General features: G+C 43.2%; 1 protein-coding gene and 1 long non-coding RNA gene across 4 annotated transcripts; one reads left to right on the forward strand and one right to left on the reverse strand.

Moving 5' to 3' along the window:
• Positions 1–1353: 1353 nt before the first annotated feature.
• GRPEL2 (GrpE like 2, mitochondrial) lies at positions 1354–13690 on the reverse strand. Of its 3 annotated transcripts, XR_008289271.1 has the most exons (6): positions 13542–13690; positions 10784–10937; positions 9701–9782; positions 5472–5905; positions 1990–2307; positions 1354–1427 (listed from the first exon to the last, which is right to left on the reverse strand). XR_008289271.1 is itself a non-coding variant. In XM_027076877.2 (4 exons), the coding sequence occupies exons 1-4, from the start codon at positions 13616–13618 to the stop codon at positions 5541–5543; spliced, it is 678 nt and encodes a 225-aa protein (XP_026932678.1). In that variant the 5' UTR covers positions 13619–13690; the 3' UTR covers positions 3865–5540. The 3 variants fall into 3 exon arrangements, 1 of the variants encoding a protein (XP_026932678.1); XR_003426514.2 differs by lacking the exon at positions 1354–1427 and having other exon boundaries at positions 1453–2307; XM_027076877.2 differs by lacking the exons at positions 1354–1427; positions 1990–2307 and having other exon boundaries at positions 3865–5905.
• Positions 12840–15569, forward strand: LOC113604537 (uncharacterized). The gene is made up of 3 exons (XR_003426515.2): positions 12840–13993; positions 14747–14813; positions 15222–15569. It is a non-coding gene; the product is annotated as an uncharacterized LOC113604537 (long non-coding RNA).
• Positions 15570–15573: the final 4 nt, after the last annotated feature.

A 15573-nucleotide genomic window follows, 5' to 3' on the forward strand; every position in this document is an offset into this window, starting at 1 on the left:
CTCTCTAACGTGCCTTCTCTGTGTCTCATTCGGTTTCCCTGCTCTGCCTTTCTAAGTGGTTGTGACAATCACGTGAGATAAGGGACGTGATACCGCTCGGCAGTGTCTGCAAGTGCAGCAAATTGCTGACCAGGCGTGCAGCCATGGTGGCCAGGCGCTACCCGCTGCATGCGTGGAAACGAGCCAGATACTTTCGAGACTGCTGTTACCGACGTGTATTTGCAGTTTCTACATACAGTTTGCATCTCTGCCTTCTCCTTAAAGGCGCGGGGGGCGCCTGGGTGGCTCGTTCGGTTGAGCGACCGGCTTCAGCTCAAGTCATGATCTCGCGGCTCCTGAGTTCAAGACCCCTGTTGGGCCCAGTGCAGACAGCTCAGAGCCTGGAATCTGCTTTGGATTCTGTGACTCCTCTCTCTGCCCCTCCCCTGTTAATGCTCTGTCTCTCTCTCAAAAAGGAAATATTTTAAAAAATTAAAAAAAAAAAAAAAAAAAAAGGAAAGATTTCATCTAGTCTCTTCTCAGGGGGAGGAAAGGTAGTAAGCAAAGATAAGCTCCCATTTTCACCCTCTAAGAAAACAAGAGCAGCGCAGCGTGGTTAGTACTTTTCACTGTGAAGGGCAGATTCCTCTAGCAGAAAATAAAGTTGGGAATGAGTTTCATGATAAATAAGGAAAACCCATATTTATCCAGTCAGATTATGGCTAAAAGAAGAAACTGAAAGGATTCAGAGAATAGTAAAAGAGCATATGGCTGGGATTCTAAGTCGGCTTTGTGAGTCTCAACAAGGCCAAACTGGATTACTAGTCAAGTGGTAGATGAACAAACATGCGTTTCTTATAATCCTAAAAAAGAAATCTTTTTGGCAATGCTATTTCAGAAAGGAAAACTTTTTTTTTAAGTTTATTGATTTTTGAGAGAGCGAGCGTGATCGAGGGAGGTGCAGGGTGAGACAGAGAATCCCAAGCAGCGATGCAGTGCTTGAATTCACAGAAGGGTGAGATCATGACCTGAGCTGAAACCAAGTTGGATGCTTAACCTACTGAGCCCCCCAGGTGCCCCCCCTGCCCAATGCCAAACTTTTTAAGTTCATTCCCAGTGACTCAAGATATTCCCTTAAATTTTTTGTTAGACAGCATTCATCAATCACTTTGTGACAAAGTTCTCTTATGTGCTGACTTAATCTGATTCTTGTAGTTTTTGATAGGTATGAGAAGTGAGATGATTCATTTTCAGAAATACCAAATACAAGCTGTGCTGTCTAGTTAACAATAGGTTTATAACCTATCGTAAATATGCATGACCCCCCCCCCCCCCCGCCTCGCCCCCCAACCAACAAACCCTTAGACACTTCACTTCCTTGGCCAGGAATCACTTGATACTGAAAGTCTCGTGAGAAGACATGGTGAGAACAGTCAATTGCACACACACTGCGATGGTGGACAAAAGGAGAGAGGAGCTGAAATTCAACACTTAAAAAAATTTTTTTTTTTCTTAATGTTTACTTGTTTTTGAGAGACAGAGTAGGAGTGGAGGAGGGGTAGAGAGCCAGAGACACAGAATCCGAAGCAGGCTCCAGGCTCCCAGCTGTCAGCACAGAGCCTGACATGGGGCTGGAACCCACAAGCCCTGAGAACATGACCTGAGCTTAAGTGGGATCCCTAACCGAGCCACCCAGGTACCGCGAAAATTCAACTTCTTGCCTCGACTTTGCTTTTAATTTTAAGGTCTTTGTGAACTCTAGAAACTTTAGCTGTGTTTTCTCCTATTAGGAAGTTCTTTCCATCCTACAAGAAAGCCATTGATAATGGGTGAGCACACCGAAGTTGTGGGACAAGTTCAAAAGAGCTGTAAAAGCAAGGAGGGAGAATTCTGGTGGCCGAGGTGCAAAACTAGTGAGGCTGGAAGTGAAGCTGGGAGACTCTATCAATTACCTATTACTGCATAACAAACTGCCCCAAAACTTAGTGGCTAAAAGTAACAATCACTTACTTTGGCCATAAATCTGCATTTTGGGCAGGACTCCGATCAGCTCATCTCTGTTCCATGTGGTATCAGTTGGAATTGCTCCACTAGGGGCTGGAGGATCCACTTTCAAAATGGCTCCCCAAGAGGCCTGGCAAGACGGTGTTGGCTATCAGCTGAAAGCTCAGCTAGGGCCCGTTCCACTTCACAAGCCCTTCAGTTTGCTCTTAAGTTGATGGCTGAGCTCTAAGAGTGAAGGGCCACTCAGTCAGGCCAGGTATGTGGAAACCAGTTGAGCAGATGTATGGACAAAGCCAGGTAGAGCTTGGCAAGAACTCGTGGAAGCTGAAAGTCAGAATGAGGCCACATGTTAGTAATCTGGTTGGGAGGATCAGAAGCCTAGCAAGTGAAGCGGCCGAAGCAGATAATACAATTAGAACCAAGAAACACGCATAAGAAAATAAGGCAATGACAGAGAGGAAGGCAGAAGCAGGAGTCCAGATCTAAGAAATACGGAGAAATCAGAATGAAGCAAGGGAAGGAAGCAGGAAAACAGGTAAGACTTCAACCCCGAGGCAGGGTGTGTGATGCCTGCATCTCACTGCATGCACATAGCTGGGCTGCTGTGAGATCTCAAGGAACCTCAACGGTGCATCACCAAGATGGGTCTACAATCAATGCGGTGGCCATAATGTCAACACTTAGGCAGACAAACACACTAAACACATGATCTGCGGTTACATCAACTCAGGTTTTATTGAAGTTGCTTCTGAATATCCCTATTTAATTTGCTTTAGTGTTCAAGACCCTTTCTTCACTTATCAAATCCTTTGCCATGAAAGAGCACCAATTAATTTATCAGTATCAAACTGATTCCCTTATGGCCGAGAAGACAATCTGTAAAAGATTTGTAGACTGTTAGACTGTACGTACTAAAACACCAAGATCCCCTCTTCAAGTGAGCCAAAGCTTCCTTACACAACTGCAGGCCTACAATGTCTTTTCGCTTTCCCGTCAAGATGAAAATAATAAGAGCACTGACACAATTTTCTTGCTCCTTCAGTCTGAAAGTGTGGATTTATGTTTAAAAAAAACCAACAACAGAAAAAAAATGAAGCTGGCAGGAAAACAAGTCACTGTGATTGATTAAACTACAATTTTTTATAGAAAAGCATCACTTAACCAGCCTTCCCTTTTCCTTAGACTTTAGGGCAGCTATAAAAACAGAGGCAAAACCACATATATAATAAAAAGTAATAAAAATAAATATTTGAGGGCCTACTGTAGTAGACAGTTTACACATTTCATCCAATCCTCACAGTACTGCGAGAGAATTGTGATCATTGTACAAACGAGGAAGCAGGCTCTGGAGGGTGAGATGACTGGGGCCCAAGGTGACAGACTGGGCTGGGATTTACGTTCAAGCCAATGCCTACAGAGCCCCTGCTCTCTTATGCTGCTCTGGCTCCCAAAAGCCCAACTTTTTGAGATTCTTACTGTTATAGCCCCATCTTCTAAATTTACACTTTTAAGTCTGCGTAACTACTGAATAACAAAAAAATCTAAAATTCTCCTCAATCTACTTGCTAAAACGGGAGGTTGCAAGGAATAGTAGAAAACTCTTGAAGTACTTGGAACATGCCATACCTAAAATTATGGTGGTTCTAAATCACTGATTAATGACAGCTCGTAACTCATGGAAGCCTAGGTAATTGTCATCGGCTCCTTTTCTTGTCACCATCGGTCAATCTCAAAGGAATGAAGGCAAAAAAATCCAGTTCTTATTGTGAACTCTGATGCTCATTAAGTTTATAGTACGTACTTAGTGGAAAGCAGAAAGCGGTTCTGGTTTTAAAAATCTTACACCAGTCTTTTGTTTGCTTCTTAAAAGCATGTACTTGCTTTTTATTTATTTTTTTTTAAGTGTCTAATTCTGGTGGAGATGGCAGGGCCCATTGGGGGATGGTTTTATTGATATGTGCGGAGTGTGCTAGAACCATCTATGATGTCTAAGAGGATAACTTTTACCACTCCACGGAATGGGGTCATAAAGTTCTAGAAATGGATTTACTTTATGGGTAACCGACGTAAAAACCTGAACCCATGCAATCTGGACCTCCAACGACATTTGTTTGTTGGGGACACACTTGCACGTTCGTTACAGAACTGTTGAAGCTTAAATGATTAAAGTTAGTATCTAGTTATTCCTTATTCAAGTCCTCACAGAAATTCACTTTACTGGTTTTAGACATTTTTGAGTCCAGTTCTTAAAAGATGTCTTCATTCTTAAGAAGCTGAAAGGGTGAGATGAGGTCATCATGAAGGCCTCTTCGAACATTACAAATCCATAACTGACCTCCTTTCTAAAGTCTGATTCATAGGTCATCCATTCACTTATTTACTGACCAAATCTGTTACAGAGCACCAGGTATAAGTAAGACTAGAAAAAACAAACAAACAAAACCACACAGTCTCACTAACTCCAGCTAGATATTAATACATGTGACATAAGACAAACAAAAACTAGAAAACAAAGTTTATCAGTGTGAGAGAGGTAGTGATTTGTGAGTACCAAAAAAAAAAAAAAAAAAAAAAAAAAAAAAAAAAAATCAGCATAACTAAATGAAATGAGAAATTGTAGGAACCTATTTTTGTCCTGACCACCTCCCTGCATAATCTAATAAAGGATGATAAAGCAAATTTGACGAAGTGGAAGATTTAAGGGCTAGTGGAGAGAAAAGCTGTAGGTAAATTACTTATACAGACCAACTTGGATCATTGGCTATGGGTGCTGCTTCAGTTACCCTGAAATGATTATGTACCCAGGGAGGCTGAAAATTTGAAGGTAACTCAGCAAAGACAGCACAACGTTTCTTGGTCATACTTGCTTGTAAGGGACCTCGTATCTTGAATTTCTTGATACTCCTTGCCTTCCAAGTCTTGCCTTGGCCTTAATTAGCCCTTATAAACGGGAACTGGAAAGGGACAATGAGTGTGAATATGGCCCACCTGGTGGGGACTACAAGGACAAAAGGTGGCTAAAAGAAAAATAACAAGGGGAAGTCCTAAAAAAAAAAAACTATGTGTATAAAAATCAACCCAAACGATCTAAATTCATGTAACTCTATACAGCTTTAGCATCTAAGTACCCAGACGTTGAATCAATCGCTACCATCTCCTTTTCCCACGAAATAACAGATCCTATATAATTCCTGTTACGGAGACCATTAGAAAGAAACATTTAGCTGAAAATACATAAACATATCCTCGTTTCCATCTTTTAAAAAGATTTTCAATTGATAGTCATCAGAGTACCAATTTTAAAATAATTTTCTTAAACAGATTTGGACAAAGGCCACAGGATCACTTGTCACATTGTTCAAATGCCCAATGGCAAGACTTCTGATGAGACCACATAGGTCACATTAAATCCGTAGTATTTTAGAAATAAAGCCAATATGACTAAATCCAAAACAGATCACATGAAGTACCTCATGTACAATACAAACCTAGTTTAATAAATAAAGGAAACACAGGTGACTGTACTCTGGGAGAACATCCAGTTCCTCACGGTCCTTTCATAGTCTTCTCTGAGACTCCACGGCCACTTCCACCTGGGCAAGTCTAATGGTGCGGCCATGAAGCTTGTAGCCATCTTGCCTTACTAATGCCACGGTGCCGGGCTGTACCCCAACGCCAGCGGGCACGTGACAGATGAGTTCATGCTCATGAGGGTCGTATTTGTCACCGATGGGTGTCATCTTCTCTAGGCCATGTTTGGCAAACACACTTTTCAGCTTTGCTTCTAAAAGTGATAACCCTCGGAAGATCTTCTCCAGAGTGAGCTTCTGGTCCCCAGGCTCTGTTTCTTCAGAAATGTACTCTGTAGTCTTCTCCAAAATGTCTGCCACCTCTACCAAGTCCTTACAGAAACTCTGAATTCCTAGAGAAACCACACACTGTAATTGTTTGTGAGGAAATCACTTTGCTTTTGGGGGTGGGGTATGGGGAAGGCCCACATAAGGGCTAGCCTACTGGGCACCCCAGAAGTAGGAAGATTGCCACACAGGACTCAGGGATCAACAATTACCACCTGAACCCAACTGACAAACCAGTGTTTCTCTGGGAAGGCATATGACCGGGAAGCCTACCAGGAAATGGGGAAGATGGTTAGAATCTAAGACCTAGGTAAGACTACACACGGGAAGATCAGAAACCTGTCTTTTAAAAACCTGGTCAATGCTTCTTGTATTTTTGTTGCTATTCACCTTTAATATTGAGTTATGTACATTTTGAAAATTCTCACGTCTCAATTTTGCTAAGGCATGCACTCTCAATAGGGATAAGACATGAGTATGTCATGGGGCAGGGGGCAATAATACAAAAATTATTTGGTAAGACCATGCTAAGGGAGATTCAAGAATGGTTGTTGAGAATCGGCTAAAGAGGAGCAGGAAAGTAAGATACTCCGTAGGTGAGGTGAGTCTTCAACTGCCTGCTGCGAAGTTACATATACTTGCTGGAGATGGGCCATGAAACTTGCTTAACCTTTTCAGTCACAAAAACTGTTCTGAAACTAAATTCAGTTGTTGAGAAATCTCATTACTCCCAATGCCGCATCTTGATTTTTCTTACAGAAATGATAAGGAATGTCATCATTACAGGTATCTATCATAACAGCAAAGCAATGGTAAGGGTGAAAGACTCCGTTCTAGTTTTAATCCAGGGGCAGTTTTAAGGCCATGTGTCATAACAGATAGCCAGTTTAACCGTACTCAGAGATAAAAAGGGAGCTCAGCCACAGGGAAGCAATAAAAGAGATGACAGAGAAGAGATTCCCCAGACTTACTGCCTAGATTCTAGAAGAATAACTGACAGAGGTAAGGATTCTATCTTTAACTTCTGGGTGACAGAGATTCACTATAGTATCTTGAGCAAAACAAGTATAAAATGATTCAAATTAGTCTAATAATAACATACAAAATGGATCTGGGGTGCTGGGGGCATGACAGATGGGCAGGAAGAGAAGATACAAGAAATAGGAGAGCCACATGAAGGAATCAGCTGGTGTGACCCGGTCTGGAGTAGGAGGAGGTGAAGGAGAGGAAAAGGGTAAAACCAGGAGGCATTTCCAGGGTACCAGACTCGGTGTGATCAGAGTACCACAAGATACTTCCCTCACCTCCATCAGGGATGGCAGCCGTAAATATTAATGGCTATTAATGAAATCAGTTGAAAAGGTAGAAGAGATTAGCCGAAGGCTTGAAAAGTATGCCGATTAGATCAGAACACCAATGAGAAAAGAATGTCTCATAAAGATCAACCAGGGGTATCCAAAGCATGCCCTGACTATTAAAAGAAGACATACACTCTAATAGAATTTTGAAAGCTCTAAGCTTCTGGGCTGACTGTACATTGACATGGTACAAAGAACCCCGGCTTCTGTTCAATCAAGTTGTAAGCATTTGGGAAAATAGAAGCCCAGGTTTATATAGTGTGGGGTCCACACTCTGATTCTATTCTCATTATTGTTACTTCAAAAGGAAGTTGGTGTCTACATCATTTCTTGCGGGTGGGGGAGAATCTTTATGATCTGTTAAGAGAAGGTGAGTTATTGAGGCAAAGCAATCCCTGGAAGGAGTCATCATGCTGTGTTCCATACTAAAAGCTTTCTACTGTGTTTCTACCTCCAGACTTCCTGAGCAATCTTCAATTTTTCTAATATTCCTGGCCACTAGGAGGAAATGATCCAGGCAAATGACTTATGTGGCAGGCATATTGCTAGACACATTTTGCGCCATAAATTAATAGATTACCAAACTATTTTATGGTTTAGCTAAATATTTGCTTGTTCCTAGGAACCTTATCAAGTCTTGAGGAAACTGATGGAAGTCCGTTCCAAACTCATCACAGCCTGACTTCTGATAAGACAACTTACCCTGCACCCCTCAAGCAGGCTAGAAGTCTTCCCCAGGTACCACAGTTGGTTTATTTGCTACAGAAATTCCTTGTAGCTCAAAGTCAGCAAACTTTTCCTATTAAGGGCCATATATAAATATTTTAGGCTTTGTGGGACAAGACGGAAAAAACCCAAGGATCTTATGTAGGTGATCATTTAACAAGAGACAATAAATTCCCCCAATTTTTAACAATGAAATTCAGAACTATATTTATTGACTAACAGGTCACAGGCTTGGCCTATAGGCTGTAGTTTGCTAAGCCCTGTCCTGACAGTTGCAAGTAAGACACTAAAACGTGGATGAAATTATCAGTGATACAATCTGGGGGTCAGTCCTTAGCTAATACTCAAAGCCTTGAAACGTGATGTCCATAGCACTGAATGAGAAGCAGAAGGCTATGCCAAAGCACTAGGGTTTGAATAGGGGAATGAATGGACAGGACAGGAATGAAGCGAATCCTATGCACAAACAGCAGATAAATGAAGAGAACAGGAGGTAATGTGATACAGGGGAATGAATAATAGACTGGCGGTCAGGAGACAATGGACTCATGCCTCTATCTGTCACCAATTAATTTTTTTCAGCTCACCTATAAGAGAAGATTGTACTAGAAAGGACCCAATGGCCCCTCAAGCACCTTTATTCTATGTGCAGTGAAAGTACAATGGTCTGTATGAAATTGTGAGCATCTCAAGTAATCACAGATTTGCCCTCTACTAACACTTTCATGAACATATCTGGAACAAGATGTTGTGTGTTCAGAGAAATACTTCTGAAAGACTTTATTTTTTATATTTTTTAAATGTGCAGCCTTCATATGGATATATTTTTAAGATTTTATTTTTAAATAATCTCTGTACCCAATGTGGGGCTCGAGCTTACAACCCCAAAATTAAAAGCTGCATGCTACACTGACTGAGCCAGCCAGGTGCCTCTGACTTAAGAAAAAAAAAAAAATTTTAATGTTTGTTTATTTTTGAGAGATAGACAGAGGAATGGGGGAGGGGCAGAGACAGAAGGAGACACAGAATCCGAAGCAGGCTCCAGGCTCTGAGCTGTCAGCACAGAGCCCGATGTGAGGCTCAAACCCACAAACAGTGAGATCATGACCTGAGATCATGACCTGAGCTGAAGTCGGATGCTTTACTGACTGAGCCACCCAGCCCCAAGAAAGACTTTAAATTGGACCAAAAAACCTTTTTCAGTCATCAATGAAAAAACAGATGTAATCTAGCATAACTTCCAGAGTTAATCTGCTTCCATACGTCTTTGAGCTATTTTATAACTTAGTAAGTTGTAAATACTAATGGTAAGGCAAATGGTTATTGCCCATAGTAGTGAAAATTGGTGGAGATACAGTTGATTACTGCTCTATGGATCTAGAGTAATTTTGCTTCTACCAAGAAAATTTTAATATGCCTGATTACTCATGCATCTTGCTCTCTGGATTCTCCTTTGAACATCTTAATGATTCACTTCTTCATTAACGAGTCAAACAGAATTGAATGTAGAAGGCCCAGGATGTTACGTGTACGTGCTTGAAAAATAAAATAACAAAGGTTTTGGTTAAAACGAAAGCAAGCATTATTGTAGCAAATGGTTCACGTGGCAACATTCCCAATAAACATTTCAGAAAGCATATGGCAAGGGTACAACAGCAGGGTAGGGACTGGTTTAGGATGCAGCTGTGTTGTTTACTATGTTCAGTTTGCAAAACTGCTAGTAAGCATCCTTAAACTAAAAGGCATTTGAATTTTTATCGTGAATAAATCTCTCACCAAATATCTTGGCATCTTCTACACATCTCTGGGTTCGCCGCCTTATGTTTTCACCATCAGCTACAGCTCTCTGGTATCTCATCTGAACACCAAAAGCAAAGTGAAAATGATCAGAAAACATGCTTGCTGGTGGAAAAGAGTGTTTTTGCTACCTTTACAACCTTCACCCTTGTGACTGATTTTTATTAAAAAAAATGAGGAACTGTAGGAATCTTAGATCAACTACTCCAAATCCCCAGCCAAGGCAGGAAGCTACTCTCTTGTGTTTGTGTTTCTTTATTTTGAGAGAGAGAGACAGAGAGACAGAATCCTAAGCAGGCTCCGTGCTATCAGTGTAGAGCCTGACTCGGGGCTCAATCCCACGAACCGTGAGATCATGACCCGAGCCAAAATAAGTCAGACACTCAACCAACTGAGGCAACCAGGCGCCCCAGGAACCTACTCTTTATAGCAGCCCTGACAGACTGTCATTTAGCCTCCTACTCTGAACACTTGCTTTTCAAGCTCATTATCTTGAGAGAAAGCTTCCTTTTTTCACACTCAGCCAATACTGCCACCCTCTTTCATTCATTGAACTGAACTCTAGGACAACGGTATGTTTAGCTCCTTTAATCTCTTCCTCTTTCATTCGTACAATCTTTGATTCCTTTAACTGCTCTCCTAAGACATGCTTTCCTACCTCCTCACTATTCTGGGTGGTCTTGCTTTGGAACTACTCTAATTATCACCCTCGAAGTGTGTTTGTCAACCCAGTACCGGGAGAGTATACCAGATGCAGTCTGATCGGCAGAGTAAAATGATAAGCGACGTCATTCATTCAACAAGTATCTACTGAGTTTTACTACACGCCAGGCACTGTACCTCCTCTGAAGCTACCACAACATTAGGTATCTAAGTACTGTGACACAACAGGTTTTTAAATGACTATAGACTATGTTGCCTAACATACCTAGCAAGAGGGTGGAGGTGGGGTGAGAGGTAAAGAGCCAATCAGAGGAAATTTAATTGAAAAAACTGACGTGAAAACTTTATGCAGATTTTAAACCAGAGAGAGGATGTGAAGAACAGATACAATCTACTCACTGTTAAGTCCTGGACTTCTTTCTCCAGTTTCACAGCTTTAAGCTTTAAGGCTCGTTCTGCAAGAGAGGGCCCAAGGTCATCGGGCGGGTCCTCAGAACTGCAGTCCTCTCCAGCAGTTCTCTGGGTGGCGGTGCTGAAAGGATGCAGCCATCCCCTAAAGGGGGAGGGAGGTGGCACATGATGAAAAAATGCTATCGCAAAAAGCCAAAGTGCCCTCAGTCAGTCCCTCTGCGATCGCTTATAAAGGGCTAACTAAGGGGCGCCTGGGTGGCTCAGTTGGTTAAGCATCTGACTTTGGCTCAGGTCATGATCTCATGGTTTGTGGGTTCGAGCCCTGCGTCAGGCTCTGTGCTGACAGCTTGGAGCCTGGAGCCTGCTTTGGATTCTGTGTCTCCCTCTCTCTCTGCCTCTCTGCCCCTTCCCCCCCACCCCCCATCCCCTGCCACTCGGTCTCTCTCTCAAAAATAAAGAAACATTAAAATAAATAAATAAAGGGCTTACTAAGTCGGGTTTTATTTTCCTCTCACAGAGTGTGAGAGAAATAGTATTATCACCTCAACTGTATAAATGAGAAAACTGAGGCTCAGAGAGGCTTATGACTTGCTTAAGATCACACGGCTAGTATTCAGCTGAACCACGGTACTGAACACAAGGCAGCAGAAATAGCCAGAAGTGGGGACACAAAACTCAGCAAGAGTAAACCAAGTTCTAATACCCAGAACCAGCAGGGCAATATCAGAAGCAGGAATTCAAAACACAAAGCCATACATTTCTGATTCAATCCTTCATTTCACAAATGGGGAAAATTAAGCCTAGTAAAGGGACTGTGTCAAACTGGAGTTAGGCCTAGAATTCTAAAGCTTTCTTGACCACAAGTGCTTAAGTAAGGCTTTTATGGAAGAAAACCTGTGTTAGGGGAAATTCTGAGTTGGGAACCCACTTCTCTGTAAAATCACGTCAATTAAATACTTATAAAACACTATACATTCCAGCGGGTGCACTAAAAACAGGTGAATAAAACAGATCTTTGTATTCAATCATGTTTGTAATCTGGAATTTAGTACAGCTCTAATGTCTGACATACAGTTGTTTACAAAGAAAGACATTTAGAGCAGGGGCTACTTTATAAATCTTGGATTGTAGCAGTTCTGACTCCTCCTTCAAGGAAGTTTCCATTACACCTGCTGGATGCTCATAATTTGACTTGAAGTAAAATCATCAATAAAAATCAACCCATGAGCACAGAGGTCTTTAAAACAAACAGTTTACATATATAAACTGGCATATAATGAAGGGCAGTCACTGGGGTGACATCCATGCAAAGATTTAAAGGGGGAAAAGGAGTTTGCGTCAAGAAAGGGAGAGGGAACATTCAGTATAAAGCTATGGGCAAGATGACTTTTATGTTCCAGACTTTCCTTCCAGGCCAGGACTGAGCTCTGCTATTACAATCTGGTGTCAGATTATATATGGTTTCTCCATTTTTGGTTCAGAAAATATGACCACCATAGATCTGGGGCAAATCACACAGGGTGAAATACCTCCTTTCTCCTAACCCCCTAACAAACCTACATTTATCCAATTGAAATTAGGTCAAAATACTCCCAGGGCCAGTTTAAAGAGAAAATGGCCAAAAAAAAAAAAAGAGAGAGAGAGAGAGAGAGAGGGAGAGAGAGAATATGGCCAAAGCCCAAGTCTGAAGAGGAGAGTTGAGGCTGATCCCCTCAATTCCTCCTGCTTCAGAAATGGAGGGGAAATTTTATCAGAAGGAAACTTTCTTCTTCTGGCCAGTACCTACATCACAAACTGCCAAAAAGACTTAAAAAAAAAAAAAGAAAAAGCCGGAAACCTTGAATTCAACCTCACACCCGGGTGCTAGGGCAGGGTGCTAGCTAGGTCAGGTGTGTTAAGATAAAAAGGTGACAAATAGTTATGTGAAATTCCCGGAGACGCCGCGGCTTAATTTACACTTCAGGAAGTCCAACCTTACCCATCCCCCAATTCACTCTTTTTTATTCTTTCTCAGGAAGAAACAGTTAAACACGGAATCGTTCCTGAGAATTAACGCTGCTCACTAATTAAAAGAGCAGATTCTAGAGCCCTGAATCTGGGGCTGGGTTCCACAATTATGGAGTGTTTGAGTTTGGATAAGTTACTCAACTTTTCTAAACCTCAGTTTTCTCGATTGAACGGGAGAATAATAAGAACTACCCATAGAGTTCTACAATCAGCATGACAAGTGATCGATAAAAGGTGCCGCAGCCGATGGTGAAAAGCAGCAGCAAATGCAACTTCATAGACTCTGGGGAGCAGGTGGAAGGGCCGTTTGGAGAGGCCAAGTCCAACGCCCTACTTTTACCGACAGGTAAAGTGTAGCCGGGATAATAGGGAAGGGACTGGCCCAGAGGCACACAGGGAGTCAACGGGGAGAATTCCAATTTAACAGCGGACACTCTAGCTGGGGAGGTTGGGAGTAAAGGCCGGGAAAGGTACATCCCCAATTCAATCGACGCTTGGGGCTGAAGAGTTCCCACCTCCGAGGAACGTGACCTCCGGTCTTCCCACCTTCTTTGGCCTGGCAAGAAGGCGCGACTGTGTGCCTCAGTTTCCTTCTCTGTAGAATGGGGCCGTGAGCGCCCGATCGGAGCAGCCGAGAAGCTTGGTGGATCAGCTCGCGCCCTTCCAGCCCACAACCGTCCTTCCAGCTCGCTCGTCTCGCACTACCCTCAACCCTCCACTCGCGGCCTGCTTCGCTTACCTGCCTTCGGACGCGGCACTCGAGGCCAGGAGGCGCTGCACCAGCCGCCGGACCGCCCACACTGACCGCGCGGCCATATTCCCGAACCCGGCTGACGGAGGCAGCGCAAGCGCACTTGCTCCAAATGACGAGATGCGCTAGATGCCACTCTTCCCGGCAGCCTTCGCGGGCTCTCCCGGCCCAGGGTCCGGGTCGCGAACGCCACACTTCCGGCTGTCTTTGCGCGCCGTGCTCGTGTCCATCCGGTGTCCCCGACGGAACGCGACACTTCCGGTGTCCCGCGCGTGGGGTGCGTAGGGTGGGTTCCTGTTGTAGGACTCAAGCTCCGTGTTCGTCGAGAAATCCGCCGGGAACACGGGGGATCTCAGCTGTACCCTCAAGGGGCTTACGTAAAGTTGTAAACAATAAACGAAGGCAAACGCATTAAGTCAAAATATGACCGGTGTTTAAAGGTGAGGGGCGTGGTGTCACGGAAGCCTGGAACATGATGTGGCCGAGTGTGGGCAGTTGCCCCCAGAGGGAAAAATAGTTGAATTGAAAACTGAAGGATGCGTAGATGCAAAGAGGAGGAAGGTGGTTCAGGTAGAGGTAAACAGCTTTTGCAAAGACCCAGTCAATAGGGAGAGTACATTGCGAGTAACGCGCTGAAATATTGGAGCGAAGAGGGGCAACACAACACAATTAGCGGAACAGATCACGCGAGGGATTTAAAAAATTGGAGCCCGACTCCCGCATCACTCTTACTGCTTTCTCCCCTTCCAATTCCCTTGTTTTCTGACTTTATTATGTTTTTAAAATGCGTTTTCTCATTTCCCTTCGCTAGAATATGAGCTCCGTTAGGGCAGAGATTATCTTGTCTATTTCCAATGAACGGTGGAACAGTGTCCTGGTGTAGTTCAAAATTTTTTTTGTTGAATGTGAACTTGAGTCTTACTCTGATTGCAGTGGGAACATGTTACAAAACCTTTACGTGTGTAACGGGTGGCCTTGACTCCCGTATGACAGATGGCTGGATCTAAGCAGAGAAGTAGGGAGACAAGCTGTTGGACTAGTCCATTCAAGGGAGGGCTGTATTTTGTCCTGGGGACTCCTTAATAGACCTTTGTAACCACCCTATCTGAAGTAGCTACTCTTTTAGGTGTGTTGGGCATGTTTTTGTTTCCATATTAGTATTTCATTTGTTTTCTTTCTGTTCTCCCAACTAGAGTTTGAGCTTCATGAGGGTCCACAGCTGTGATTTCTGACATCTGTCTAGTACAGTAGGTGTACATGGTAGGTTCATACCAGATGTTTGTTGAATGAATGAATTGTTGGTGTCAGTGGAGATAGGAAGAAGTGGAAGAATTTGAGAGAGATTTAATATGGAAAACTGACAAGATAGACTGGTGATTGGGGTTGAGGGCACTTGGAGTTGCCAGACTAGTTACTGCACAGTCCCCAAGGTAAAAACAACAACAACAACAACAACATTATTTAAGGAATGGGAGGTGTGTCCTCATTATTCTAAGTCTTCACCATAACATGGTTTACTTGTACTGCAGCTATTTGGGTCAGATTTTCTCTCTCCTGGTCTGCAAGTTCCTTGAGGACAGAGCTGGAGACTTTTGCATCTTTATATTCTATCCAAGGCCCAACTCAAATGTGTGGTAACCAATACCTTATGTCTCCTTTTCGTCTCAGGAGAAGAGCAGCATGGGAGCAGAAGGGATTATGATCCCCTTTACATTTGAGAAAACTGAGGCTCCGAGAGGTTGGTACACCTGCTCAGGGTCCCCGACTGATCCAGGGACGTCAGAAATCTGACAGTCCCCACACTTGGGGCAGGGTCGGGAAGGATGGAGCTTCAGCTCCACCCTAGAGCCGTGAGCCTATACCTTGAAAAAAACCAAACGAGGCATTTTCACACACAAAGACTGGCCTCTGTGCTTTAGCCATTTTGTTTGCACTGTCTTAGCTGATTGACTTAACATCAAGGCTGCATACGTGCATCCATTCATTCATCTAGGTATTAAGCGCTAGTGTGCTTCTGAAT

Source organism: Acinonyx jubatus, chromosome A1 (assembly GCF_027475565.1).
Source record: "Acinonyx jubatus isolate Ajub_Pintada_27869175 chromosome A1, VMU_Ajub_asm_v1.0, whole genome shotgun sequence".
Lineage (NCBI taxonomy): Eukaryota > Metazoa > Chordata > Mammalia > Carnivora > Felidae > Acinonyx > Acinonyx jubatus.